The sequence below is a fragment of the Balaenoptera ricei genome, chromosome 18 (genome assembly GCF_028023285.1).
Source record: "Balaenoptera ricei isolate mBalRic1 chromosome 18, mBalRic1.hap2, whole genome shotgun sequence".
Classification (NCBI taxonomy): domain Eukaryota; kingdom Metazoa; phylum Chordata; class Mammalia; order Artiodactyla; family Balaenopteridae; genus Balaenoptera; species Balaenoptera ricei.
Window position 1 is genome coordinate 5,551,036 of NC_082656.1, and position 27,916 is coordinate 5,578,951.

At 46.1% G+C, this 27,916-nt stretch overlaps 2 protein-coding genes and 1 pseudogene across 2 annotated transcripts in view; 1 reads left to right on the forward strand and 2 right to left on the reverse strand.

The window, feature by feature from the left end:
• Nucleotides 1-417: 417 nt before the first annotated feature.
• URAD (ureidoimidazoline (2-oxo-4-hydroxy-4-carboxy-5-) decarboxylase) lies at nucleotides 418-8,600 on the reverse strand. Its single transcript, XM_059903401.1, has 2 exons — nucleotides 8,426-8,600; nucleotides 418-764 (listed from the first exon to the last, which is right to left on the reverse strand). Exons 1-2 carry the CDS (start codon nucleotides 8,598-8,600, stop codon nucleotides 418-420), a joined length of 522 nt encoding a protein of 173 aa, XP_059759384.1.
• Nucleotides 8,601-16,659: 8,059 nt separating this feature from the next.
• FLT3 (fms related receptor tyrosine kinase 3) overlaps nucleotides 16,660-27,916 on the reverse strand; it is a 51,427-nt gene continuing 40,170 nt past the window's right edge. Inside the window, exons 20-24 of the mRNA XM_059903402.1 lie at nucleotides 25,314-25,436; nucleotides 23,370-23,481; nucleotides 22,953-23,052; nucleotides 22,387-22,492; nucleotides 16,660-16,782 (exon numbers count right to left, since the gene is read on the reverse strand). Of these exons, the coding sequence (XP_059759385.1) occupies nucleotides 16,660-16,782; nucleotides 22,387-22,492; nucleotides 22,953-23,052; nucleotides 23,370-23,481; nucleotides 25,314-25,436 (564 nt within the window). The remainder of the gene's footprint in view (nucleotides 16,783-22,386; nucleotides 22,493-22,952; nucleotides 23,053-23,369; nucleotides 23,482-25,313; nucleotides 25,437-27,916) is intronic.
• Nucleotides 25,592-26,993, forward strand: LOC132352690 (large ribosomal subunit protein eL29-like; annotated as a pseudogene).

Sequence of the window (27,916 nt, forward strand, 5' to 3'; positions counted from 1 at the left end):
AGAAGAAAAAAGAAACAGACAAACCGCTGCGGAGTAAACGCTTCCTTTTCCGTCCGTTTTGCTTTGCGCCTGGGGTTTGGCAGGAGAGGGTGGGGAGCCAGAGAGAGCTGGATTAGCGCCCTGGAATCCGCAAAAGCTGGTGGTGTCAGCGGGCCGCTAAGGGAGTGAAGAATTGGAGCAGCGAGCTGGATAAATCGGGGGCGGCGCGGGGAGAGGGGGGCGCAAAGCACGAAACTATCTATTTTGGCAAAGCGTGAGCATGCGGGTAGGTGGACAAAAGGGCTTATTATTCGTGCGACTGCCTCGGTTCTCCCCGGCCTTTGTGCGCGGGTGTGGACGCTGTTCCAAGCGCAGCGCGCGCGCCCGCGGCCCCCGCGCGTCACGACGTGCGTCCCGGGTCCCTGGCTGGCGCGGCCGCTACGGCTCGGCGGCGTGGCTCCCGAGGAGGTCGGCGAGGCGCCGGCGGCCGATCTTCTTCACCTCCCCCAGTGCGGTGCTCAGCTCCTGAGCGGGTGGGCAGTGCAGCCGGCGCGCCCGCTCGCGGGGCACCGCCGCCCGGTCGCTGAGGCGCGCGGCGGGCACGAAGGGGAAGGCGAAGCGCGCGCGGTACTGCGCGTTGAGCTCGGCCAGCCAGAGCCGCTCGGCCGCGCCCAGGCTCGTGAGGCCCGCGGCGCTCTGTTCCCGCTGCGACTCGGCGCTGAGCTCGCCCCGCTGTAGCTCGCGGCCCGCCAGGTCCGGGTGGCAGCGCAGGACGCCCTCCTGGCCTGCGGAGAAGCACAGACACGCGGCGGGAGCGCGGTACCGCGCCCCGAGGGGTATCCGAGGGAAGCAGGGTCCCAGGACGTGAGGAGGGGCAACTGGGGGTGTCGGGAGGCTAGGGCGCCCCCCGCACCCGTCCCTCCAACCCATCCCAAACCTCGCGCCCCTCCATCCCCGCTTCATTCGGCCTCGGCCAGGACCCAGGGGCGGGGCGGGAAGTGACAAGTTTGTCCTTTGAGACCTTGGAGCAAGAAGAGCGGTGGGGAGAGGCCGCAGAGGCTCGGAATTTACGACTTGCTCGGGAGGGAGCAGGGACGCGATAAGGGAGCCCGAGCGTTTCGTATCTTTTCAAAGTCCTTTGCTCTCAGGGGGGCTTTGATGTCGCAGAGGGCCGGACACAAGGGCCTGAAGACTTCCTGCAAAAGCCACGGAATGGGTTTCACTCTGTTGCAAAGGAGAAGGGCGGGGACGGTCCATGGGAATAACATCCGTGGGGCTTGGCGAATAAATGCCCAGGAATTGTGACCCTAAGTGTGAGTTCTGGGCTTCTGGAATCAGGCATCCCAAGACCTTTGCAGATGACTGACTGCAAAGAAACCCATTTCCAGCCGAATTCTACGGCCCTTTGAATGAAAGAGGCTTTCCTCCTTGTAGGAAAATAGCACACACTCATCACGCACCGTTTCTGAGGCTCATTTCCCTTCTCCCACTGTAAATCTCAAAGAGCTCTCAGAGAATAACGTTTCCACGGAAGAGAGCTTCTCTTAATCTCCTAACATTGGCCTAAAACTGGAAACACCTGGCGTGATACCTGGGATTTCAAGTCCTAATCCACCGGGGCTTTCCTGAGCCCTGGTCAATCATTTTGCTTAGCTCTCTAAAGAGAGAATTAGAATTCTTGGGGCTGGGCAAGGTTTCAGGTATGGTAAGCGGGGAGCCGGATCTGTACAGGGGGGCTGATGACACCTAACTTGCTGGGCAGTGGTGAGGATTAGAGACAATTCATTTACCCAGACAGCACCTAATGCTAGCAAATGTTCAATAAACAGCCATATTATGTGTCCTAGTAAACTCAGTGCAACTGGGCTGTGATGTGGCTGGAAGCATCTGACCCTGGGGCTAGGGACAGGCTTGGGGCTCCACTAGAAAAGGAGATCATTAACCCCCCCTTTAATTATGGTATAAACTTCCCCTGCTTAAATCTTATAGTTTCTGCCCAGTTAAAGGATGATTGGGATTGCGCCATCTAATCGTGGACCAATGTCCTGAGAGGTGGGAGAACCGGGGGGAACATCTACATTGAAGAGAGGATTCGAGGGAGACTCGGAAAGGGGTAGGTGACCTTTCCAAGGTCACTGGGCCAGGAGCTGCCTTCCCCGGGATCCTGGGCTCAAAACCACTGGCTTCGGGGCACTGGCTGCCCCTTCAAGGTTAAGGGGAGTCGAAAACGAAACTCATGTCACCAATAATCCCATCTCTGTAACACCGCCGTTTTAGAACCCCTCTCCTGGGCCCTGTCCCTGGGGCGCTGCAAAGGTGAAGTGGTTGGTTCCCACTTCCCACGTCCAGCGGATCTGGGTGGTGCGAAAATGTAAGTGATAAATTCCCTGCCTGGGGGCCCCCAGCCCTGGGCCGGGAGGTGGCTGTGCCGGGCTGCTTCCCAGGCCTGAGGCCAAGCGGCACCCGAATTCGATCCGAACCCACCCAGCCGGGACCGCGAAAATGGGCGGCGGCGGGGTCCTGGGCAGCCGAGTGCTGGGCGGCTCCCAGGCCGGAACCGCAGGCCCGCCCTGCGCCTCCTCCTTACTTATTCAGGTTTTCAAAGACGCCTCGAGGTGAGGAGGTGAGGGGCCCGAGACCCCGCCTTCTCACAGGCCTCCCTCTCTCGGCTTCCCTTCCCCCTGTTTCTTACTCTGCAGAGGTCCAGCTCCAGCGTGGAGGACGGGGTTATCGGCGGGAGGGCCTGGCAGGGGTGGGGTCTGTCCCCTGGTCGCCCCTACCAGACCTCCTTTCCAGCGTGGGGCAGGGCCGCCCTCACCCCGGCCCTGGCACCCCGCTTCTCACTCCACTGGGCTTGTCTCCCCTCTTGAAAACGTCACCTGGGGTTAATGTTTGCCCAGGATTGAGCATGTGTTTTCCACTGTTTGCGGGAGAAGAGGGGGAAGAGGAAAGAAAGGAGGCTGGGAAGACAGAGCCAAGAGAAGAAGAAAAGAGACTAGAAAAGAGGATTTACACACACACACACACACACACACACACACACACACAGCCCTCAGCTGCAGATAAAAGGAGACGGTGGGAGTCAGGCAGGGAGCGGTAGCTCCGCAGAAATAGAACCTGACCTCATTCAGCCAAAGACTCCATCTTTATTGCCCCAAATCACTGACCCCTGAGTCCTGCCCAGGAGGGCACTGGCACAGCCTCACTGGCCTGCGGCACAGCCCTGGTCCCCTCCCAGCGCTGCATCCCCCAGGCACTCCCAGCCGTAGCCTTAAACCCTAGTAGGAGGCTGGAGACCTCACCTGGGTACTTGCCACCTCGCTGCCTCGGTCCTGTGGTCCTCCCACCTGGAATGCCCAAGCCTAGCCGGGTTTGGTCAGTGGCCCGTGCTTCACGGCCTTTCAGTGCTGCCTTTTCTTCAGTCCCTCCTAAAGTCTGAGAGAGTACTGCCTCTGCCATTGGCGTGCCGCGTCTGGAGATGCAGGTGTGGACGTGCATTATTTGCTGTGACCACAAACCATGAATCTGTGCACCTCGAAGAGTTCCTGGCACAGAGCTGACGCTCCTTGCTTCAACAGGAGGAGAACAGGGCAGACAGTGGCGGCCACTGAAGAGTAGGCGGCTGGCCTGGAAGCCTTTCACAGTCCCGCAGGACCCCCACACTGTACCAGCTGGTGTGTTCTCCCTCCTGCTGCATTGGATCATCTGGACCAACCTCTCCACTTGTGTTCTTGGAGCTAGCCCCTCCTTCCATCTCAAAGGTTACAATTTCAAACATCAGTCCCACCACTGCCTTGTCTTGATCAGCACACAAACACTCCCTAGAACCACTCACTCCATAAACAAAAGTAAAGCCCTCCCTTGATGCCCCGTTGTCCTCTAGTTCCTCCCTGCGTCTCTGCTCCTCCTTACAGCAAAACTCCTCGAAGGCACTGTCTCCTCAGCTTCTCCACTTCCTCGCCTCCCTTCACCCCATCAAGCTTCCAGCCCCACCCACCAACCAATCTGTACTCATCAGGTCACAGATGATGGACGGCTTGCTCAAGCCAGTGACCAGTGCTCTGTCCTCTCTCAGCCTCTTGGGAGCATGTCACATGGTTGGCCCTCTCTCCTTGGAAGATGACCATCGCTTACCTACTCTCATCACTGGTCCTTGCTCTGCCAGATCACTAACACCGAAGTACCCCAGGACTCAGTACTCACATCTCTTCCCTTCTGCATTCACACGGATGTCCCAGGTGTTCTCATCTAGTCCCATAGCTTTAAATGCCATCAATTCTTTCACGACACCCAGATCTAGTCTAGTCCACAGCTTTCCACTGAGTTCCTTTGTTATGAGCCAACTGAACGCTCAATATTTTAATCTGGATGATTACTAGGCATCTCAGACTTACCAAGCTCCCATCCTCCATCCTGTCCTCTCAATTCCGAACTCCTCCTCATTTTAGAAAACAGACCACCACCCACTCATTTGCTCAGATTAAAAACGTAGGACTTGGGCTTCCCTGGTGGCGCAGTGGTTGAGAATCTGCCTGCCAATGCAGGGGACACGGGTTCGAGCCCTGGTCTGGGAAGATCCCACATGCCGCGGAGCGACTAGGCCCGTGAGCCACAATTACTGAGCCTGCGCGTCTGGAGCCTGTGCTCCGCAACAAGAGAGGCCGCGAAAGTGAGAGACCCGCGCACCGCGAAGAAGAGTGGCCCCCGCTTGCCGCAACTGGGGAGAGCCCTTGCACAGAAGCGAAGACCCAACACAGCCATAAATAAATAAATAAATAAGTTAATTAATTAAAAAAAAAAAGAGTTAACACGTGAGGAGGTTTAACTGCCAGGCACAAATAAGCATCTATCTTTGTATACAACTGCCTGTTCTTTAAAAAAAACAAAAACAAAAAACGTAGGACTTATCCTTAATTTCTCTTTGTTTCTGACCTGCCTTCCCCCAACAAATCCATCAAAAACACCTGTTGGCTCTAACTAAAATGTATCCTGAGAATCCAGCCACATCTCTTCATCTCTCCTGCTCCAACCCGAGTTCACCCGACCATCATCTCTCACTTTTACTGCTACTGCGGTCCCTCTGCCTGACCCCTCTTTCCTCCTGTCCCTCCACTCTCCACCATTCTCCAACCACCTTGGTCTTTCTGTGCCCCCCAAATGTCAAAAGTCTCAAGTTCCTTGTATTAGGGTGGGCTTGTCCTAGATCTTCAACAGCTTCCCTCTCAACTTTTGGTTTTAAACTCAAATATCACTTCCTAAGAAAGACCTCTTTTATTACACATTTTCCACCCTATTACAAATTTTCTTCTAATAGTTTCTAGAATTGAAATGATCTTATTAATTTATGTTAATCCGGTGTCATTTCACTAGAATGTAAGCTCACTGAAGGCAGGGACTTGTCTTGTTCAAGGCTCTATCCCCAGTGCCTGGGACAATTCCTTGGGCATAGCAGGCATTCAGCAAGTGTTTATTGACTGACACATTACTCTGGGGAAGGAGTGTTATGTATTCTTTGACCGAACAAACACATTTTGATAGCCTCATCTAAATACCTTATCGCCTACATTTAAGGAAATTATTAGTATCCAACTCTTTGATTCTTCCAACAACTGTGTTCTGAAATAAGTATTAAATAACGAATTATGGCATTATTGCAATTCTGAAATGCCACAAAGAGGTGCATGATTAACTCTGTTATGATGGTGTTATTACTCTTTGATTTTTAACACAAATCAGTATTGAATCAGTTCGTCATTAGCCGTGTGTGTGTGTGTGTGTGTGTGTGTGTGTGTGTACTTTCTTCCCTTTACTACGTCATTCCTCTGGCTTGGGAATTAGGAATTGATTGGCTTGAAAGGGCACTTTGCCAATTAGTGCTGGAGCTAAATATTAGTCCTGGACTGCCACCTACTGGTCAATAATCATCATAGCGTCTCCTAAATGGATTGTGAACCTTAGTTTCCTCTAGAAACAGGATTTCCAGTTTTCTTTTAATGGTAGAGGGTTCTCTTAGATCATCTAAAACAAGTCCTTTACCAGTTAGATCATCATATCCTGAACATCTCTTTAAGGTCTCTTTTAGTTTTAGGATTCAAAGACTCTATTACACCCAGTTTGTTGCTTACTATTCCAGGAGTAAAGCTAGACTATGCAGTGAATCCCATTTTGCTTGATTATTTAAAAAACCAGAGAGTATCCTGGTGATCTAGTGGTTAGGATTTGGCGCTTTCACTGCCCTGGCCGTGGTTCAATCCCTGGTTGGGGAACTGGGATCCCACAAGTCTCGCAGCATGGCCGGGGGCGGGGAAAAAAAAGGATAAAAAGAAAAAAAAAGCCTGGGACATCAAGCATTAATGTTAATTGAATAAATCAGTGAATGAATAAATACAAGCCCTAGAAACTGTTTCTAGATTTTGCTTTTGATTCTCTGGAAAATCCTTCAAAAGCTGTTGGGTTGAGTGTCAGGGTTTAAATCCCAGTTCTGCCACTTTCTAGCTGTGTCCTTGATCAAGTTATTTAATCTCTCTGTGCCTGAGTTTTCTTATCTGTAAAAGGGGGATAATAATGATAATCCTTGTTTTATAGGATTATTATGAGGATTAAATGAGTTAACAAATGCGAGGTGTTTGGAAAGGTGCCTGAAACAGCAAGAGTAAGGGTTAAATGCATTCTAGTGATTGTTATTATTATTTCTACTGCTAGTGTCAGCTGTCTAATGCCATGAAGATGATTAGATACGGGGCAAGGTGATTAGAGACAGGCTGTGCTCCCAGCTGCCTGAGGCAAGTGTGGACGCCATCCTAGGGCTGAGAGGCAGGTTCGACCAGCAGGGAGGTCCCACCAAAGACCTGTGTCCAGTGTAGAAGCAAACAAACACCCAGGTGGTCCAAACTCCCTCCAGTTATTTTGTCCCACTGACCTGCCACTAAAGTCACCCCAGTTAAAATGTGTGGGGAAGGGGTGATACCAAGACTGATCATCTTTCAAAATCCTCTTAGGAACAATTTCATTCATTCACTCAGCAAACATTTATCAAGTCCCAACATCCCCTCCACAGGGGGTGGGGTGTGGGATTCTTACACTGGTCAGGATTCAGAGGTTCCCTAGTGTCTGAGGCTAATGGGGCAGCTGAGGGTTCAGCTTCCGAGAGGCCCTGAGAAATGGGTGAGGATCAACAGGGCGCCCACATTCCTGTCAGCTTGATTTTATCCCCCTGGCCTCCCCTCACCCTGAATGTGCCTACAGGGAATTAAAATGAGTTCCTTATTTGGGAGAATCCCCTGACAGCTAGAAACCATGCCAGGTGTCCAAGCCCTGGGCGCACAGCTGAGCAGTGTCTGGAAAAGAAGGGACAGTGCTTCTCTCTCAGCCCAGATCCCTGTGGAAGCCCCTCTGTGAAGGCAGTCCGTCCCCTCGAGGTCCCCTCAGCCCATCCAGGCTTCTCCAAGGACCGTGAAGACAGCCCAGGAGGGAGCCTTGGCTGCTAACATTCGGCCTCTGAACCCCATGAGGCCGTGTGCCCTTCTGAGTCACCTGGGGTTGGCCTGACCCTAGACCTCCTCATTTGCCCACGCCACACCCACAAGTGCCTCCTTTTCTCTCTCTACCCAAAGGACATCAGCAATTTCTCTCCCTTTCTCCAGAGGGAGTCCTTCAGATTTTTGTCTTTTTCCCCCTCACTCCCCCAGGGAGTTGCTGATCTGAGGGAGTTTACTTTCCTCAGCCATCTGGTCCAAACCGGCCCTTTCTGGTAAAAATGTCAGCCGTTTGCTCTTTCCCCTGGGCTCCTGAGATAGTCTGATATGGCGCTGTCTTCTCTGTTGCATACAGGACATTCCCAAAGCGAACACACGGCGAGAGGGTGGGCCCCCAGCCTGACCTTTGGCCCCTGAGCCGCCGCGAGGCCTGGGGAGACCGCTGTCTGCTCCTCTTTCCTGGTGACCCCGTAGCTTTAATATTTAACAGCCACGTTACCTGAGCCAAGGAACGTTCTTTCACTCCACTGTCCGCTTAACGCTGCAAGGGCTTGATTCTCATTCACAGAGTCTGAAGGAACTTACTGACCCTTACAGCAAAGAGAGCTAAATATATATACCAGTGATAAGCAACTGGGCTCAAATATCTAAAAACATTTTGATGACGAAAAAGAAGCCGACTCACAGGTCAGAGAACAGACTAGTGGTTACCACTGGGGGGAAATATAGGGTGGGGGGGAGGTACAAACTATTGGGGGTGAGATAGGATCAAGGATGTAGTGTACAACACGGGGAACACAGCCAATATTCTGTAATAATTAAATGGAAAGTAACCTTTAAAAACTATTAAAATTTTTTAAAATTAAAAACTAAAAAAAAAGCCACATGACCCCCCCCCCCCCAGTTTTTTTTGATAAGCATATCTGAAATCCCTCTGTTGAGAATCTCAGTGTCTAACACCAAAGCCTTACCTGACTGTGGAAGAGCATCGGTAAAGGCAAAAAAGTGCTGCTCTAAATCTTCCAAGTCAGAGAACGGGCGCTGGGACCGAACGGCGGCTGCAATCAGAGGACATCTCTCGACGACATTCCCAAACACATCCACAAATTCTCCAGAGTCCATGGAGTTGACCTTCTCAATGTCCATCGCCTGTGTTCCACTGGCGGCAGCAGGACCTGGGCTCCCCTCCGGGTGAGTGAGAGACTCGTCTCTGCTCGCCGGGTTATATTTGCTGAATGCATAGGCTTGTTTTTTTATGCAACACCAGCTTGGCATGGTTTAAATGCCTCTGGGAGAAGCCGATCCAGAGTACTTGTGCAATCAACAAACACAGGCTTAAGGTCTAATCCAGGGAGCAGAGGTCTTGCAAAGGGGTAAGGGTGTCCAACCAAACCCTTCCCACCATCTAAGCCGGCAGGGCCCATATTCACTCTCAGCATTCAAGCCGGATAGACTTTTGGTGCCATTAGCATTTTAATGTCAATGTTATCCCAGGGAAGTTTTCCCTGGTAACCCAGGCAGGTCACAAGTCGACCCGCTTGAAATTCCATGTCCCGTCTTGTTGCTACTGCTGTGGAGAACAGGTAGCATGTTTTACTCTTTCTCTGCATTTCAAATGCTTCACACAATAAGTATCTAATAAACTCTCACTCAACAAGAAGCAGTGTCTAAGGAATCATTCTGCCCCATTCTCGGTTGTCGCCCAGACACCGTTATGTGTTATTTTCTTCCTGAATATATCTATCCTTATCTGAAATCACCTTGCTTATTGTATTTAGTTTCATATCACCTCTCAGCCACAGTGAATTCTATGAGCCTGGAGACAGTGTGTCTGGTTTGCTTGTGTCCTGGGTGCCGAGAACCGAGCCCTCAGGAGGCATGTAATAAACACCATGGGGTGAATTAGTTGACCAGATGACCACACAGATTAAATTTCTTACCCTGATACCTTTTATGTATACTCAAAACAAAAATCCTGTGGAAGAAGACACAGAGAACATAGATATTTGTGGTTGCCAAGGGGGAGGGGGTGGGGGAAGGAAAAACTGGGAGTTTGGGGTCAGCAGATGTAAACTATTATCTATAGAATGGGATAAACAACAAGGTCCTACTGTATAGCACAGGGAACTATATTCAATATCCTGTGACAAACCATGATGGAAAAGAATATGAAAAAGAATATACATATATACATATAACTGAATAACTTTGCTGTACACCTGAAACTAACACAACATTGTAAATTAACTATACTTCAATTAAAAGAAAAAATGAAATAAATACTGTGGAAGATAAAGTCAAAGAAAAGGAGGGGTCAGAATTTTAAAATTTAAAGATATTGCTGCTATTTCCCTGTAGAACTGAAAATGCAAACATATTTCCAAAAGCCATGCTAACTCCACATTGGCTTTCATCTGAATCAAAATTCAGTGAGAGGATTTACAATAGCCAGGACATGGAAGCAACCTAAGTGGCCATCAACAGATGAATGGATAAAGAAGATGTGGTACATATATACAAGGGAATATTACTCAGCCATAAAAAGAAACGAAACTGAGTTATTTGTAGTGAGGTGGATGGACCTAGATACTCTCATACAGAGTGAAGTAAGTCAGAAAGAGAAAAACAAATACCGTATGCTAACACATATATATGGAATCTAAAAAAAAAAAAAAGGTTCTGAAGAACCTAGGGGCAGGAGAGGAATAAAGACGCAGACGTAGAGAATGGACTTAAGGACACGGGGAGGGGGAAGGGTAAGCTGGGACGAAGTGAGAGAGTAACATTGACATATACATACTATCAAACATAAAATAGATAGCTAGTGGGAAGCAGCCTCATAGCACAGGGAGATCAGCTTGGTGCTTTGTGTCCACCTAGAGGGGTGGGATAGGGAGGGTGGGAGGGAGACGCAAGAGAGAGGAGATATGGGGACATATGTATATGTATAGCTGATTCACTTTGTTATAAAGCAGAAACTAACACACCATTGTGAAGCAATTATACTCCAATAAAAAAAAAAAGAAAAAAAAATTCAATGAGAGGGCAACCACATTAGCATTAATAAATCAGTCACATTGGCCCGCACAGTCTGTGAGAAGCAGGTGACAATCTATCAGCAGCCACAGATTTTGTCCTAACTCTCTGACGTTTCCCATTCCAGGTCTCACCCTGACTGCCTGGGCCAAAGGATCATGATTGAAGGACTGACAGAAAAGAAGTTGATGAAATTTGCTTTTCAAAGGGGGTAAATCTGGGGCCAGAAGTACCACCACTACAGGCCATGTCTTCAAATATGAAAAAAGGTATAGATATAAGATTAACACTTGCACATCGTATACCTCACATAGGTATGTGAAAACACACTGGATCCTGTAGTGTGTTTGCAGTTTCGGGCAAAGAGCCCAGTGTGGAGGGCATGGACCCGGGAGAGCTCTGGCCCAGGCTCTGCCACCTACCAACTGGCATTTGTCAAGTTATCGAACTTTTCTGCACCTCAATTTCTTTGTCTGTAAAACGGGGCTAAAAAGAGTATTGACCTCATGGGATTTTTGCAAAGATGAAGTGAATTAATGTACCAAAGTGTTCCTGTTACAAAGCACTGCAGAGGTGTCGGCCAATATAACATTGTGCACAATCTCTGCAATGGACCAGCCATGGAGTGTTCTTCTGTTCTCCCTTCTGCCACCAGAGTCAACACAGCCCTTTCGGGCTTCCCTGGTGGCGCAGTGGTTGGGAGTCCGCCTGCCAATGCAGGCGACGCGGGTTCGAGCCCTGGTCCAGGAGGATCCCACATGCCGCGGAGCAACTAAGCGCGTGCGCCGCAACTACTGAGTCTGCGCTCTGGAGCCCGCCAGCCACAGCTACTGAGCCCATGTGCCACAACTGCTGAGGCCCGTGCACCTGGAGCCCGTGCTCCACAACGGGAGGGGCCCCTGCAATGAGGGGTCCACGCGCCGCGGCGGGGAGTGGCCCCCGCTCACCACAGCTAGAGGGGGCCCGCGCGCAGCAGCAAAGACCCAACGCAGCCAAAAAATAATAAATAAATAAAATAAATAATTTAAAACAAAACAAAAAAAACACAGCCCTTTCCCGTCCCTGCCGGTTTTCCGCAGACCCGGTTAACAGCCAATGTCCACTTCTTCCCCTTCTCCCTCCACCAGCTCCCTCAGCTTCGGTTCATTCCAGCACTGACCATGCAGCAATTCAGAACAGAGCGGTGGGGAAGAGGCCAGGTCTGTCTAGCGCCTCCCCGCCAGCCTTAGTCCCTCCCTGGTCCCGGGCTCTCGTGTGAGCAGATTAGCGGGAACAGAAGGCAGAGCAGAAACTAAGGGAGAAGGGGTCTCCTCCCTCTTTGTGCGACCCTTACCTACCTTCTCCTCTTATTCTGCATGTGGACGGTCTCCCTCACCCAAGGCGCCCAGCCTGGGCCTGGAGCCTGGCGGTTCTCAGTTCCTCTGAGAGCTGCAGGAGAGATAGACATCTGAATTTGCAAGTGGAAACTCCTGTGCTCATGGAAATGCTGATACCACGGTGGGAAGGGCCTTGCCACTGACAGGACCGCATTTCGGGCAGAGACCAGGAGCCTAACCTTTTATTCTGTGTTATCTACTGCATAACAGTAGGAACTCCAAATAGCCCACTACTAACAGAGGAACCTTTAAGACACAGAAGGTTAAGGTGTTAAATAGTCTTGGATATAGAAGCAACATCCAGCAAAAAAACCCTAACTAAACTCCTGACACGGAACCTGGCAAGCCAGGCCACTGAAGCACTCTGGGGGTCAATTAATCCCGTTTGACTCTTCCCCAGTCAAATCAAAGAAATGTAAGGTGGTCAGAGGTCAGGCAATTTTCATCCAAGCAAAAAGTTAATTCACTCAATCGTACACTATCAACAGGCGAATTGTATGGTATATGAATTATGTATCGATAAAGCTATTGTTTTCTTACGTTAATTGATATAGAGTTGTAGCCTCGTAATTTGTGTTTAACCATACAAGCTATGATTCTTATGTTTTGGCTGCTGAATATATTATATCAGACTTCATTATAATTTTTCTTTTAAGAGACCTTTAGCAGTACATAGAGAAAATTCTTAAATAGGCACAAATTTTTATTTAGTTTTTTTAGTTGAAACATTTCAGGTATCTGCTCCCTTCAACTATAGCCCTTAACTTTTCACAAGCAGAGCTTATGCAGAAGTTTTCTCAATAAGATACCAGGAAGGCAAATTGCTTTCCTACACATGCATTTTTAAAAATTAATTAATTAATTTATTTATTTTTGGCTGTGTTGTGTCTTTGCTGCAGTGCGTGGGCTTCCTCTGGTTGCAGTGTGCGGGCTTCTCTTCTTGCGGAGCACCGGCTCTAGGTGTGCAGGCTTCAGTAGTTGTGGCACACGGGCTCAGTAGCTGTGGCTCACGGGCTTTAGAGCGCAGGCTCAGTAGTTGTGGCGCACGGGCTTAGTTGCTCCGTGGCATGTGGGATCTTCCCAGACCAGGGCTCGAACCCGTGTCCCCTGCATTGGCAGGTGGATTCTTAACCACTGCGCCACCAGGGAAGTCCCTACACATGCATTTTTAATTTGAGGCAAACTGGGAGTTGGAACTCGTGTGATCTTGCTGTTACCAGACTCCCTTCATTGGCTGAGGACTGAGCCAAAGCAAGATGAAGTCCTGGCAGAAGGAGGCCAGAGAGCCAAAGTGGACGGTGAGATGGTGAGGAGGTGGCCAGCGTGGGTGACGGGTCAGGCCTGCATTTAGTGTCTCCGCGGATCTAAGTAAGTGACTTAACCCTTCTTAGGCTTACGTCTCCGTTTCACCGTTAAACTGCCACAGAACAAGCTCCTACCTCACAATTTGTTAAATGAGAAAATCCATGTGAAGCCTTCAGCACAGCTCTGGAATATAGTGTGTTATCAACAAATCAATACAATCTAAAGAATTCATCCAAGCGAACCTTGAGGACATTATGTTACAAATAGACATATCCTGCACGATGCCACTTATATGAAGTACTGAGAGTAGCCAAATTCAGAGAAGCAGAAAGTAGGATGGGCTGCCAGGGGCTGGGGGAGGGGGGAGAGGGAATAGGGAGTTAGTATCTAATGGGGACAGTTTCAGTTTGAGAAGATGAGAAAGTTCTGGAGATGGATGGTGGTGACGGTTGCACAACAGTGTGAATGTGCTTAATGCCACTGAGCTGTACACTGAAAAATGGCTAAGATATATACACTACTATATGTAAAATAGATAACAAAGACCTACTCACAGCACAGGGAACTATAGTCAATATCTTGTAATAACCTATAATGAAAAAGAATCTGAAAAAGAATATATATACATATATATAAGTGACCGAATCACTTTGCTGTACACCTGAAACTAATACAACATTGTTAATCAACTATATCCTAATATAAAAAAAATTTTTTAAAGAGTATATATACATATATATGCAACTGAATCACTTTTCTGTACACCTGAAACTAACACATTGTAAATCAACTATACCTCAATTTAAAAGGTGGCTAAGGTGGTAAATTTTAGATTATGTATATTTTAGTGCAAAAAAAAAATCATCAAAGACTTTTCTGCCTCTTTAAGATAATTTGAAATTTAATACACGTTGGGTCTCCTGGAGCTAAAAAGATGTGTTTTTTTAGGGGATAAGAGCCCCTCCTTTTTTTTTCTGTTGTTGATGGTGATTGTGGCACAGACAGTAGCAAATGTGAATTCTGATACATCGTTTATTTTTGACAAAAACGATAGTGGGCCTGGCAGGTGAGCTCAGACAAATCTGTTACTGAGAAGGTCCTTCATGTAGAGCTGAGGAGAGAGAAGCATGATCAGGAAGGAACACAAGCGGTGGTGGTGGGAGAAGGGCTGCAGCTGTGATAAGAGGTCACGCGGGTATCTCCCTGCTGCAGGCCAGCCCCTCAGGGTGTTTTTCTTAATTCTGGGAATCTCTAGGAAACAGTCTTTGTTTTCAGTATAGGAAGCCAGTCCAGGCTCAGATAACATTAAGCAGAGAAGGTGCTCCAAGAAGAAGCTCAAAAGCGCATTCCCTGCGTAGATGAATGCACGGTGTAGAATAGAGTGGTAAATACCAGGTCCTCGGAAAGAATCTGACCTCAGGCTGCTCCATCACGGTTGGGAATGTGTAAATAATGCACATAAAATGTACCATCATTCCCACAGTTGGTGAATAAATGAATTGACGTTGTCTGCATAGAGGGTTATTTTTCCTTCTAATCAACTGATTGGCCTTTTCTTTAATTCTGCTTCTTACAATTTGTCCAGAGACAGGCTGGAGTCCTGGAGTCTGGCTGCGGTAATGAAAACAGTAGTCCCAGGGCTCCACCTACTGGCAAGATTCCTACAAGGGCTCGGCGGCAGGGGCTGTCCAGGTGGTAGCAGCAACGCTTCTCTAAGATGGGAGCTTGTAAGTTGTGTTCTGACACCTTTTTACAATGTGTCGTTATGTCAGGGACACAACTTGACCCAAACTAAACCTGTGGTAAGAGCTGGGTTTAAAAGGGTCTAGTTTCATTTTCCCTTAGGAGGTTTTAGTTTTTTTATTTTTTAAATTTTATTGAAGTGTAGTTGATTTACAATGCTGTGCCAGTTTCTACTGTACAGCAAAGTGATTCAGTTATACATGCATATATATATATATATATATATACTCTTTTTCATATTCTTTTCTATTATGGTTTATCACAGGATATTGAATATAGTTCCCTGTGCTATACAGTAGGACCTTATTGTTTATCCATTCTCTACATAATAGTTTGCATCTGCTAATCCCAAACACCCAATCCTTCCCTCCCTACCTGCTCCCCTAAGAGGATTTTAAATGCCATCCTTCCTTGGATTGGGAGTTTGGGATTAGCAGATGCAAACCATTATGTAGAGAATGGATAAACAACAAGGTCCTACTGTTATAGCACAGGGAACTATATTCAATATCCTGTGATAAACCATAATGGAAAAGAATATAAAAAAGAATGTGTATATATATGTATAACTGAATCACTTTGCTGTACAGCAGAAATTAACACAACATTGTATATCAACTATACTTCAATAAAATACATTTTAAAAATAAAATAAATGCCATCCCTCCTAAGAAAATATCGCCTTTTAAATATCATATTTGGTACATACAAAAATTATGTTATTAAGTATAATACCATGAGGGGGACTTCCCTGGTGGTCCAGTGGTTAAGACTCCATGCTTCCAATACAGGGGGCACGGGTTCGATCCCTGGTCGGGGAACTAAGATCCCGCATGCCTCACGGCACGGCCAAAAAATAAATTAATTAATTAATTTAAAAATAATAATAATACAGTGAGGAATGCCTGTGAACCCATTATACCACCCAACCCCTAAAACTTCAAATATCATGTGAAAATGAATAAATAGTAGTAATTGTATATTCATAGCTCTGTGTAATATCATGAGTGAATCTTAGCATAATGTAGGTGTTTTGTTTTTTTTTTTTTAAAGAAAGTAGGCTCTGGAAGTCTACACAGTGTATGACACCTTTTTTGTAAAGTTCATGAACACCGGCTGTTCTTCACACAGTCTGGGGCAGGAGTCATGGAGCCTTTCAAAAATATGACAAAGGAATTAGCCATCACCATAGGAAAAAAACACACAGGCACAAACAAAACATCTGACATGGTTTCAGTAGATTCATGACTCCAGTTAAGTCTCACCCTAAATCTACCATGTAAACAATTCAATAACGAACATTTCTATAGTAGAAATTTTATTTCCATTCATAAAATATATCACTAAATAGCTGAAAAAGTTACATATTATTTTAAAACATAGATTTAAAAAATCATATTAGCTTCTCCTTAGCAAAATGCTTTTGTCTTATGTATTTACAAGAATATACTATACTTCAGGTACACAGTTTTCAATCAAGCCAGCCTGGGAAGGCCTGTGGATGTAGGTAGATGCTCCGATAAAGTTAATTATCAGCTCTTCTTGCCTTGTGCAAAGAATGACTGGATTTTACAAAAGTCCCTTTGGAAACAAGAGTAAATACAGAGAGCTTCTAGAGAAAAGTCCAGCAAAGCAGCAGTTGAGAATATATTTTCATTTAGTGATGAAATTAATCTTGTTTTGGTAATCTATAGCCTGTTTAAGGTAGGCGGGGGGATGATGTCCTCAAGGACTAAGTTGTTTCTCTAGGAATCTTCAACGTGAGCCCGTGGAGAGGGTAGCCCTGAGTCCACCTCTCTGCTGTAAGGTCGCCTGTTTTGGTAAACAGAAGGACGTTCCAAAACATGGCCATCCATGTTCTGATACATCTGCATGTGGGAAAGAGACAGGACACTGATTACCATCTGATGAAGACTTACGTGTCACATGCCTACATGGCAATTGTTACTTGTATTATGCATAGATCTTAGAGGATATTCTACATATTAATTGACCAAGCAAACTTCATCCTTTTATTAATGGAGAAATCAAGTCATAGTCAAATATTTTATTTCATTATTGTTTCTTCTTTTAGATGTAAAATCTCAATCTAGAAATCCTGAGGCCATGCAGAAAAACCATAAAAGAGAAAGGCCATTTATATATAGAATGCATAAACAACAAGGCCCTACTGTATAGCACAGGGAACTATATTCCATATCCTGTGATAAACCATAATGGAAAAGAATGTATAGATATGTATACCTGACTCACTTTGCTATACAGCAGAAATTTACCCAACATTGTAAATCAACTATACTTCAATAAAGTAAGTTTTAAAAAACTCAGAGAAAAGCCCCCAAAAAGATCTGTTCTTTATGCAGTAAATACAGAGAATTGATTTCTTGGGTTTTCACTTGGGAGTTCAGTGACTTTAAAAATTTTTGTCCAAAATGAAAACAGCTCTACTTTTTTGTTTCATTATAGAGTTAATACACATTCATATAGATAAACTAAGCAATATAGAAAGATATATAGAAAAAAAAAAGCTAAAGTCACCATTATAGCTAGCTTGCTGTTCACACACAATTTTGTGTCGGGAGGCCCGGACTGTAGGTTCTGTTGTAGAACCTTGTTTTGAATTACAAATATGTTGCTCATATGTTACATGTGTTACATCTTTTCACTATTTACTACACATGGGCACGTCTCATCTTTTTAACGGCAGCCTAGGGTTCCACAGTACTGATGCACCATAGTTAAACTTTTGATGGATTGGCTGTATCACATAAACTGAAAAGTGCACACATGACCTTGTCTGTCTTTGGGATAAATGAGGGAAGTGGAATTGCTGGACCAGAGAGGACGCACTTTTGAATTGTGAGTCACATCAGCAGCCTACCCTGCAGAAAGGTTTACTTATTCCTACTCCTATCTTCTGGGTCCGGGAACACTCTTATCCAGAGCCTTACCAGGGCTCTAGGGCCCGAGATGTGGAAGATGGTTCATACCCACTTTTGAAATTCTTTCTTTTTTTTTTTTTTTTTAAATTTTATTTATTTATTTATTTTTGGCTGCGTTGGGTCTTTGTTGCTGTGCGCAGGCTTTCTCTAGTTGCTGCGAGCGGGGCCTACTCTTCCTTGCGGTGCGTGGGCTTCTCATTGCAGTGGCTTCTCTTGTTGCAGAGCACGGGCTCTAGGCACGTGGGCTTCAGTAGTTGTGGCATGTGGGCTCAGTAGCTGTGGCTCACGGGCTCTAGAGCGCAGGCTCAGTAGTTGTGGCGCACGGGCTTAGTTGCTCCGTGGCATGTGGGATCTTCCCGGACCAGGGCTTGAACCCGTGTACCCCGCATTGGCGGGCAGATTCTTAACCACTGCGCCACCAGGGGAGCCCGAAATTCTCTTTCTTAAATGAGCTTACTAATCCTCGCCATTTTGTCTTTTCTATTGTCATGAATTCTTTTTCTCTCTTTTCCATTTTGTTAGATTGATCATGTTTTCTAGGGTCCCTTTTCTCTTCTCTGCTGAATCTGAGATTATGTGTTATATTTCTCCTTCACCAGTGGTTATACTTACATATTTAACACCCATTTTATTCTTGTGTTTATTTAACAGTGTGGTTGCTCCCACCGCAGAGCTCCTGTAGAATCTATACCTCTTCCCACCCTTTTAGGAAAGCACTTTGCCTTGTTTTTTCAAAGAAGCCTCTGTTTTGGGTTTTCCCTCTTCCGTCTTAACTGCTTTCATTGCCTCAGGGATTTTCCATAATTTCTGGTCCACAAAGATCTCCTTCTTGCTTTCAGAGGCCATTATGGCCTCAGTTCTATCTTTTTTTTAATTTAATAAATTTATTTATTCTTGGCTGTGTTGGGTCTTTGTTGCTGCACACGGGCTTTCTCTAATTGCGGTGAGCAGGGGCTACTCTTCACTGCGGTGCGCGGGCTTCTCATTGCCGTGGCTTCTCTTGTTGCAGAGCACGGGCTCTAGGGCATGCGGGCGTTAGTAGTTGTGGCTCGCGGGCTCAGTAGTTGTGGCTCACAGGCTCTAGAGCATAGGCTCAGTAGTTGTAGCGCACAGGCTTAGTTGCTCCGCGGCATGTGGGATCTTCCGGGACCACGGCTTGACCCCGTGTCCCCTGCACTGGCAGGCGGATTCTTAACCACTGCGCCACGAGGGAAGCCCCAGTTCTATCTTTAAAATGTATATATTTCCCATAATTTATAGGGGCTGATAGGAGAAGAGAGATGGCATGAGTTCAGGCGCCTTTCTGGAAGCAGAAGGCATGCCTGTCCCTCCCTCATCCCACTGCCACTGCATTGTCCCTTCACTCCCTGTCTGCTCACCTCTCCGGCTGCAGTCACCTCCTAACCGGTGTCCTTCTTTTTTTCTGTTGCTTTTGCCATCCGAGGCACGCAGGAACCCAGTTCCCCAACCAGGGGTGGAACCCAGGCCCTGGCAGTGAAAGTGCCGAGTCCTGACCACTGGACCGCCAGGGAACTACCCTAACTGGTGTCCTTACTTTCGCTCTTTTGCCTTTGTTTTCCTAAATGTACTTTTATGCGTCCTTTCCTTCCCTCCATCCAGAAATATTTGCTTAGTACCCCCTAAGATCATGTAGCTTAGCAACACATTTTACAGCTGAGAGAACTAAGCATGATGCTACAGCTGCGTATACCATGGCGAACAAAACAGATGTGGTCACTAACCTACTCTCATGTTGACATTCATTCATTTATTTAATAGCCAGTTACTGTCTCCAGACTATGGGGTGACATCAGGTGATGTAAAGATGAGAGCACATCATCCTTTGCCCTCATGGATCAAGTCTAGTGATGAGGCAGACAGACCCACAAAGCAAAACTATCACACAGCATGACTTGAGTTTCATGTAGAGGGATAGACAAAGTGTTAGGGGATTCAGAAGAAGGAACCTGAAATCGGAAGTTAGGGGAGAATTTGGAGAGGGGAAACTATTTGATCAGGCTCTTTTTTTTATTATCGAGGTATAATCGACATGTTGTTACACTTGAAATTAGTTTCAAGTGTACATCACAGTGATTCACATTTGTATATATTGCGAAAGAATCACCCCAAGAATCTAGTTGACATCCGTCACCATACATAGTGATCTGGGTCTTTATAAAAGACAGATATTGAAGCATGTCTGTCCATTCTAAAAATCTCATTGGTTCATCAGTGTCTGAATAATGCCTTAGCATGTTATTCAATGACCTCCCTGCTCTCACTCCATACCATCAGGGTTGGGTTAGATCTAAAGTGTTAACCTGCAATTTCTAGATGTGTTTCCCTCCCCGTCCCACTTGTTCTCCAAGAGCCATCTTCCTTCCTGGTCTGTGATGAAGCCGAGACAGAGACTCTACAAAAACCATTCACGCGGGTGCAAGGAAAGATTGCGCCGGGAATGCTGGCCTGTTTTCCCACCCGAGAGACTGGACATGACATGTTAGGAGATGTGAAGAGAAGAGGCGGATGGGCAGGGGCCTGCCCACTGTGGGTGGAGCTGCCTGGCATCGCTGTGCGGGGCGTGCCTGCCTCACAGGTGACCAGCCAAGCGGCAAGTGGGGACCGAAACCCAGTGTCTGCTTCCCAGGCTTCTGGACTGAGCCCACAGCACCTGCAGGAGTAAGGGGCTCCTCCTGGGGTGCTCATCTCACCCCAGGGGTCCCATCCTCTAACGTAGCTAAAGGTGTTTCAGCTTGCTCTCAAGCGCATTTGATACTGGGAGGGAAAAGAACCTTCCATCGCGAGGGGCACGGAGCGGAGGAGACCGGGGAAAACGTGGAGGATGGTCCTGGGGCACAGATGCCCTCAGCTGAATCCTCATCCGCGGGGATCTTGCAGTTCAGCCATCCCTGATACCTCTGAGACCCCCCGAACAGAGGGAAGCGGGTTGGGACGTCCTGTGGGTGTGGGGACGTGAAAGGGGAACTCTGGCCAGGTCAAGGTCGTCCTGAACAATGCCAAGGGCACCTCAGCAGCCGTGGACCCTCCATGCCGGTCACACCAGCTCTGCAGTCTTGTTTTCTTCCACATGCCCCCACTCACCCTATACTTTTGTTACAACCCATTATTTTCCATTCTACTTTCTCAGCTCTGAACCTTTATTTATATTACTCACCCAGCCTGCAGCATCTTGCTAACCCCCACCCCCCAGTGAGCAGCCAAAATCTACTCAGTCTTCACAGCTCACTTCAAATAACACCGCGGTGGAGCCACTGCCCAACAGGTAAAAATTACTCATTACTTGTTTTTCTATAAAACTCTGCTTTCGGTTTAGTTTACAGTGTCCTTAACTGTTTACAAGTCATCTGCTCTGTAGCCTGTGAGTCCCCTGGGGGCTTTCCATCTCTCCTTTTTGTCCTAATTCCCTGACAATACTGAATTTCCATATGTGATTAAAAAAAAAAAATCATAACAGGAGGAGAAGACACATACCATCCACACATGTCTCTGGAAAGACTACAGAATTGAAAATGGACTCCTCATAATGTAGAAAAAGAGGACGGACAATCCATTTAAAGACTCAGTTCATATTTAACTAACATTTATCACCTGCTAAGTGTTCCCCATGTGCTAAGTCTTTTCACATACATCATCTTATTTACTCCTTACAAATCCACAAAGATTTGTTAATCCCATATTTCAGATAAGGAAACTGAGACCCCCCCCCCCCCCCGCTCCCCCAAAGATTAAGTGACTTAATTAACTCATATCAGAAGCAAACAATGGAGCCAAGATTTGAACCAAGGTATTGGGAGTTCCAGGTTCCTTTGCTCACTTGGTCTAGGGGATGGCTCCTCTAACTACATCAGGTGGTACTGTTAAGGGTGAGAGTCAGCAAAGTAATTACCAGTTCCCAAAGCTCAAAGGTCATCTGGCTTAGCAACCCATTTTACAGGTAAGAAAACTAAGGCCCAGTGCTGGTACTAAGCTCTCAGGACTCCAGGTCAATGCTCTTTCCACTCTATTACATGATTGAGTTGTATGATTATTCCACACAAAACCTTCATGCTGAATTAGGTAAAGTCAGTGGCTTCTGGAGGTCAGGGATTACGTTTTATTTATTTGTTTGGTCCTCTGCACTGGTCACTTAAAAGCATTTAATTTCTTAATCAATTGGCTAAAATCTTCAGGAAAAGTTTTTCTTTTTTTCTTTCCCCCTAAAAACACTTATCCGTAAGTGTATCTAACCCCATACAACTCTTTTTTTTTTTTTTTCAGGACAAGAGCAGCTTTACTTTTCTGAATGCTTTTCTTAATCTAATTATATTGATGAAGGATGGGTGGCCCTTTGCTTTGAGTTTAGGATTATGAGTTTGACCCCATACAACTTATAAAGAGCAACCTAGACCAGTTGTGATGAGGAAGGCAACTTGGTACTTTTGGCACTTAGGAAATCAGCAATGAGTGTTCTGAGTTAGAGAGTTCTTTCCTTCCTAACGATACTTTATAAGATGCTGTGCTGCCACCTACCGCTTCTTCTGCATCTGCCAGCTGACATCCTAAAAATGAAGTCAGGTTAGGAAAGGATGGCCGTTTCCTTGAGTCAAAAGCCCAGCAGGATTGCATTATAAAGTATCTGTAAAGACAACAGAAGAAGGAGCAAGATAGGAAATCTGAATGAAGCAAAATGGGTCACTTTCCACTTAACGAAGCACCATTTATTGCTCTGGAGATACTTGTTTATGGCATGTTTGTCCAGAGGCAAGTACTAGCCTAGATTTTGAACTCATATGAGAAAGGACAAATTAGATGATGCATTTTGACAAATACAGTGTGGACCAGAATTCAGGAGAAGGGTCCCTCAAGTAAAGGAACTGAAACCCAGAAAACATTCAGTTATGTTCAGAAATCCCTGAAACCAAAAGGAAGAGTTTTCTTTCCTTTCCTTTTCCTTTCTTTGCTTTTCTTTCCTTTTCTTAAGAGGAATCATGGGAACTTCATACTAAAGAGTTTTACTTTTTTTTTTTCATGGATTTGGAACTAGACAGGCTGTAAATTTCCGATTTCAGCCACTTTACGGTCTGACTTAAACTTACATTTCTTCCGTGGCGTAAAATGGCTGATCCATTTTAAATCCACTCTGGATGAGTTTGTAGAATTTAGCATCAGCTGGAATCCCGGGGTAAGGATTGACACCTGAGAGAAACAAGAGGGCATATAACCATCCACTCACCCTTCAGGTGTTTATTATTCACTCAACTGGCAAACACGATGGATTGTGGCTCCCTGGGCCAGCTCTGTGTGGTGCTGGGCAGAAGAAGCCACGTTCTGGCAGGCAGGACAGACCAACGGACACCAGCACGTAAAAATAAAGGGGCTCAGGCTGCAACAGAAGTAAGACTAGGCAGGCTCTGGGTCATGGCATTTCTTCCACCCTTTGACTTAGGAGTGGGGGAGGAGTGCAGAGGGGGCAGAATGCAGAAGCCCAGGGCTCAGGGAACTGCAAGTCTTACCAAGCGAGAATATTTCCCAGAGTAATATTCCGTATGACCAGACATCACTCTTAATTGTGTAGATCCCCTCAAACAAGCTTTCAGGAGCCATCCACTTCACAGGCAGACGGGCCTGTGTAAAATCCAAGCAGAGATCAATGGTGGATTTTCCACGTACAAGCATTCCTTCTTTTCTCGTTAGCTAGGTGATCACTTTTATTCTCTCCCTAAGGCCACACTTAATGCTTCCTTGAGAAAATCATATTCAAGTGGCCTTTTTTTCACTTTCAAATTAATATTGTAACATAGTAGCCTTAAACAAACAAACTTTATTTCTTTAAAACTCAAGCTTGCACTTGACATTGGTAAGTTTCACAGTAGACACTCGCTTCCTGCTAAACAGCCAGGCACTTCCCCAGAGGTAAGTGGAGTATTTTGTTAAGGCATTTCTTGGAAGAATTTTAGTGGAAATGCCGTCCACAAGAATGTGATGGGGGGAGCATACGTCATCGCTTCCAGAAATGACAGCAGGCGGGTTTCTGTGGCTTTAGTAATTCTCAGCATGAAAGGGGAGTTTTGAATTAGTACAGCCTCAGGTTAGAATCAAGACACAGGGACGGAGAGGTTCCTGGGGCTGAGCATTTTGTAGTATTTTCTTTTTCAGGGATTGAGAGCCCTTAACGGTGCGCATTTAATCTGCCAAGTAAAATCAAAGCTCAAGAAAGATACCCTGTTTTAAATCCTATTCAAAAGGATGAGCTGGGAGAATCAAGCAGGCTAGTCTGGTTAATTTGATTAATTAAAGGGATTAATTGTGGTTCCAAATGGAATTCCCTTTCCTGCTTAAGAAACCACCAGCTAGTAGGGTAGAAACTTCATAGCCATTAGTTCGTCCTATTTAAGACTGCAGCTACAATGAGGGAAGCGTAGATCCAAAATCAGCTGTGTGTTTGATTCTAGTGGGAGCACAGTTTAATGTGATTTGCAACATGTATTGGACAACGGAGTTTGGTTGGTTTATTCCCATAAACGCTATGAGGTAAGTGAATACTCCTCATGGGAAACACTGTATCATCATGCTCGTGCACAGACATGGGGCTCAGACCATTCATGTTCTAACCCATGTGCTGTGTAATCATGAGCAAGTGACTTTTCTGTGCCTCAGTTTCCTCAACCACAAACGGGTACTTTGAGGACCAAATGAGTCAATACACGTAAAGCACTTAGAATAGCGCTTAGCACATGGTAAGCACAATACCAGCATTTGTTATTATTATTACTTCACAAGTAGGGGCAATAAAGCAGAGAGAAATCACAAAAATGAACAGCCAAAAAGAAGAACAGGGGCTTAAATCCAGGCATTGTAATTCTTAAAAACCATACTCTTTCAACTATACACAATTTTATCATCTAGTATTTTTAGTAGTTCTCTTATAAGTGACACGTGTATCCTTAGGTTTTTTTAACAAGTAGATTCAGTGATGTTTTAGGTCTCCCTGTGTAACAGTAAGAGGATGGCAAATATTCATTAACTCACATTTGACTTAAATAGTGTGCCTTTTTAAAATGTATATTTAATATTTAATTTACATGTTGTATTTTTAGAATGCTGTCTTGTAACGATTACCTATTCCCATAATTGAAAGCATAACTCAATAGTCACTTTATAGCTTAAGGAACTGAAATAAGTTTTAAGTAATGAGATTTTTTTAAAAAGTGTGGATTGCACTCAAAGGCCCCTAACTGATAGGTGTGATGCTATTTTGCTCAACTTTTATTACAGGTGGAATATTTCCGTGAAGCTGCAGAAAAACCTTGGAAGCATAAGAAAGCAAACTGCTGGGAGGAAGTTTTCTGAGGTTAACGTAAATCACAAATGCACTACAGTGAGTGCAGATGTTTAGATTAGTGATGACAAAAACACAAAATAACAGGATAAAACTACATGAGAAGCAGCGGCCTCACATTGCCTCTGATCACGTAGTTGGAATCACTCATAATGTCCCGAGCCAGTCCAAAATCACCGATCTTCACCATTTTCCCGTGGGTCACAAGGACATTCCTGGCTGCCAGGTCTCTGTGAACACACTAGAAGGAACAAACTGGGAGTGTTATTTACCATGATGTATATTATCACAGAGTACAATCTTTCTTCTCGTTTCAAGTTCAGTAGGAGTTACAGATGAAGGAACTGTAGTTCCTCCAGGTGTCTTATCTTTACTGGGCCCTGAGCAATCATCACGATGTGTAACTAAGTGCGTGAACAATTCTTCAGCCGTTGGTGCTGCTTAGGGAACATTCCCAGTGGCCAAAGGGGCCGGGTTCTGAGAAAGCAGGTCAACCCTAGCAAGGTGCATATCTTGCTATAAATAAGAGACACAGCAGCAGGGCCTCTAAAGGGGTTTTCAGAGCACTCTTCTCTGGGGGGTGGAGACAATGTCTTTTCTGATGGGAAAATACCTTTGGCAATAAAATGGCGTAATGTGAAAAAAAAAAAAAAAGGGGCTTCCCTGGTGGTGTAGTGGTTGAGAATCTGCCTGCCAATGCAGGGCACACGGGTTCGAGCCCTGGTCTGGGAAGATCCCACATGCCGCGGAGCAACTGGGCCCGTGAGCCACAACTACTGAGCCCGTGGGCCACAACTACTGAAGCCCGCGCGCCTAGAGCCCGTGCTCCACAATGAGAAGCCACCGCAATGAGAAGCCTGCGCACCGCAGCGAAGACTAGCCCCCGCATAACGCAATTAGAGAACGGGGGACGGCCTAAAGGGAAAACGGGAGAGAGTTCCAAGAAACCAGATATACTTCAAAACATTCTTATTATCACAAGGCCAGGGGGAGAAAAGGCAGTGCCCCTTGACCTCCAATCGTGAGTAGTTTGAGAATTTACTTAACAACAGGCAGCAACAGGGCTGGACGGTCTAGGCAGATGCCTTCAACATCTGTAAAGAAACTGGTGACAGTACCACTGTAGACGCAGAGGTGAGAGAGGAGACATACTCCAACAGCCGGCAGGGAATGCGAGGAGAGGAAAGGGCCCGGGGACTCGGGTGGGGAAGGATTCTGAGACAGTGATTCTTTTCACTGTTGAGCAAGGACGAGGACGCCCAACTGTGGAAAAGAAAAGTAAAGACGGCAGCTCTTTCTCTTCGGTCCCAGGTGCTTCGGGATCTGTGGGCCCCGGTGCAGACGTGGCCAAGTCCAAGAACCACAGCATGCACAGCCACTCCCCAAAATGGCATCAAGAAACCCCGATCACAACTATCTCTTAAGGGGGTGGACCCTGAGTTCCTGAGGAACATGCGCTTTGCCAAGAAGCACAACAAGAAGGGCCTGAAGAAGATGCAGGCCAACAACGCCAGGGCCACGAGTGCACTGCTGAAGCTGTCAAGGCTCTCGTAAAGCCCAAGGAGGCCAAACCCAAGGTCCCAAAGGGAGCAGCCACAAGCTCAGTCAGCTTGCCTATATTGCCCACCCCAAGCTCAAGAAATGTTCCCACATCACCAAGGGTCTCAGGTTCTGCCGGCCAAAGTCCCAGGCCAAGGCTCAAACCAAGGCCAAGGCTGCAGCTGCAGCTGTGGGTCCAGCTCCGGCTCCGGCTCCGGCTCCCAAAGATACCTAGGCCCCCATAAAGGCTCCAGAGTAGAGGCCTTTATCTGCCAATGTGGAAACAGAAGGACTGGTGTGAGCCCTGGGCTGCTGTCTGCACGGGGCTGGTGTCCTCCTGTGCTATTGGTACAAGTAAACCTGAGGCAGGACCTGTCAGTAAAAAGGAAGGAAGGAAGGAAGGAAGGAAAGAGAGAGAGAGAGAGAGAAAGAAAGAAAGAAAGAAAGAAAGAAAGAAAAGAAAGGAAGAAAGAAAGAAAAGAAAGAGAGAAAGAAAGGAAGAAAGGAGGGAGGGAGGAAGGAAGGAAGGAAGAAAGGGAGAGAGAAAAAAGAAAAGACAGCAACATGTACTTTCAATATCCGTGAGTAAAAAAAAACCTTGGGATTCTAATTGGGGTTGTGAGAAATATACAGATTAATCTGGAGAGAACTGACTTTTCTTTTAAACGGTGAATCTCTCCCATATGAACAAAACAGAACTCATTTATTCAGGTCTTCCTTTTTGCCCTTTAATCAAGTTTCACAGGTTTCTTCATGAAAGAAACATATCTTACGTGTTTCTTGTTTATCTTAACCTGTTTCATAGTTTGGTTGCTCTCCTGAATGGAATTTTTTTCCTGTTCTTCAAAGCTATTGATTTATTTCACATTAATCTTTTTCTTAAAACTGGGATATAACTGATGTAATACATTATATTGGAGACTGTACATTTTTAAAGAAAAAAAAATACAGCTGAAATTATTCTTTCCAAATTCAGGGAGAAAGAGGAGAGAGGAGGCCAAGAGAGGGCAGTGGAGGAGAGGGAGGAAGAGACTAGGAGACCAAAGGGAAGAGGAGAGGAAAAAGTTGGGGAAACAAAGAGAAGTAGTGGAAGGGAAGAAAACGAGGACAGAAAGTAGCCAGACGAATGGCTGAAATCGGTTCACAGGTAGCAGACGTCTGAAATGTCAGAGAAAAGCAAGA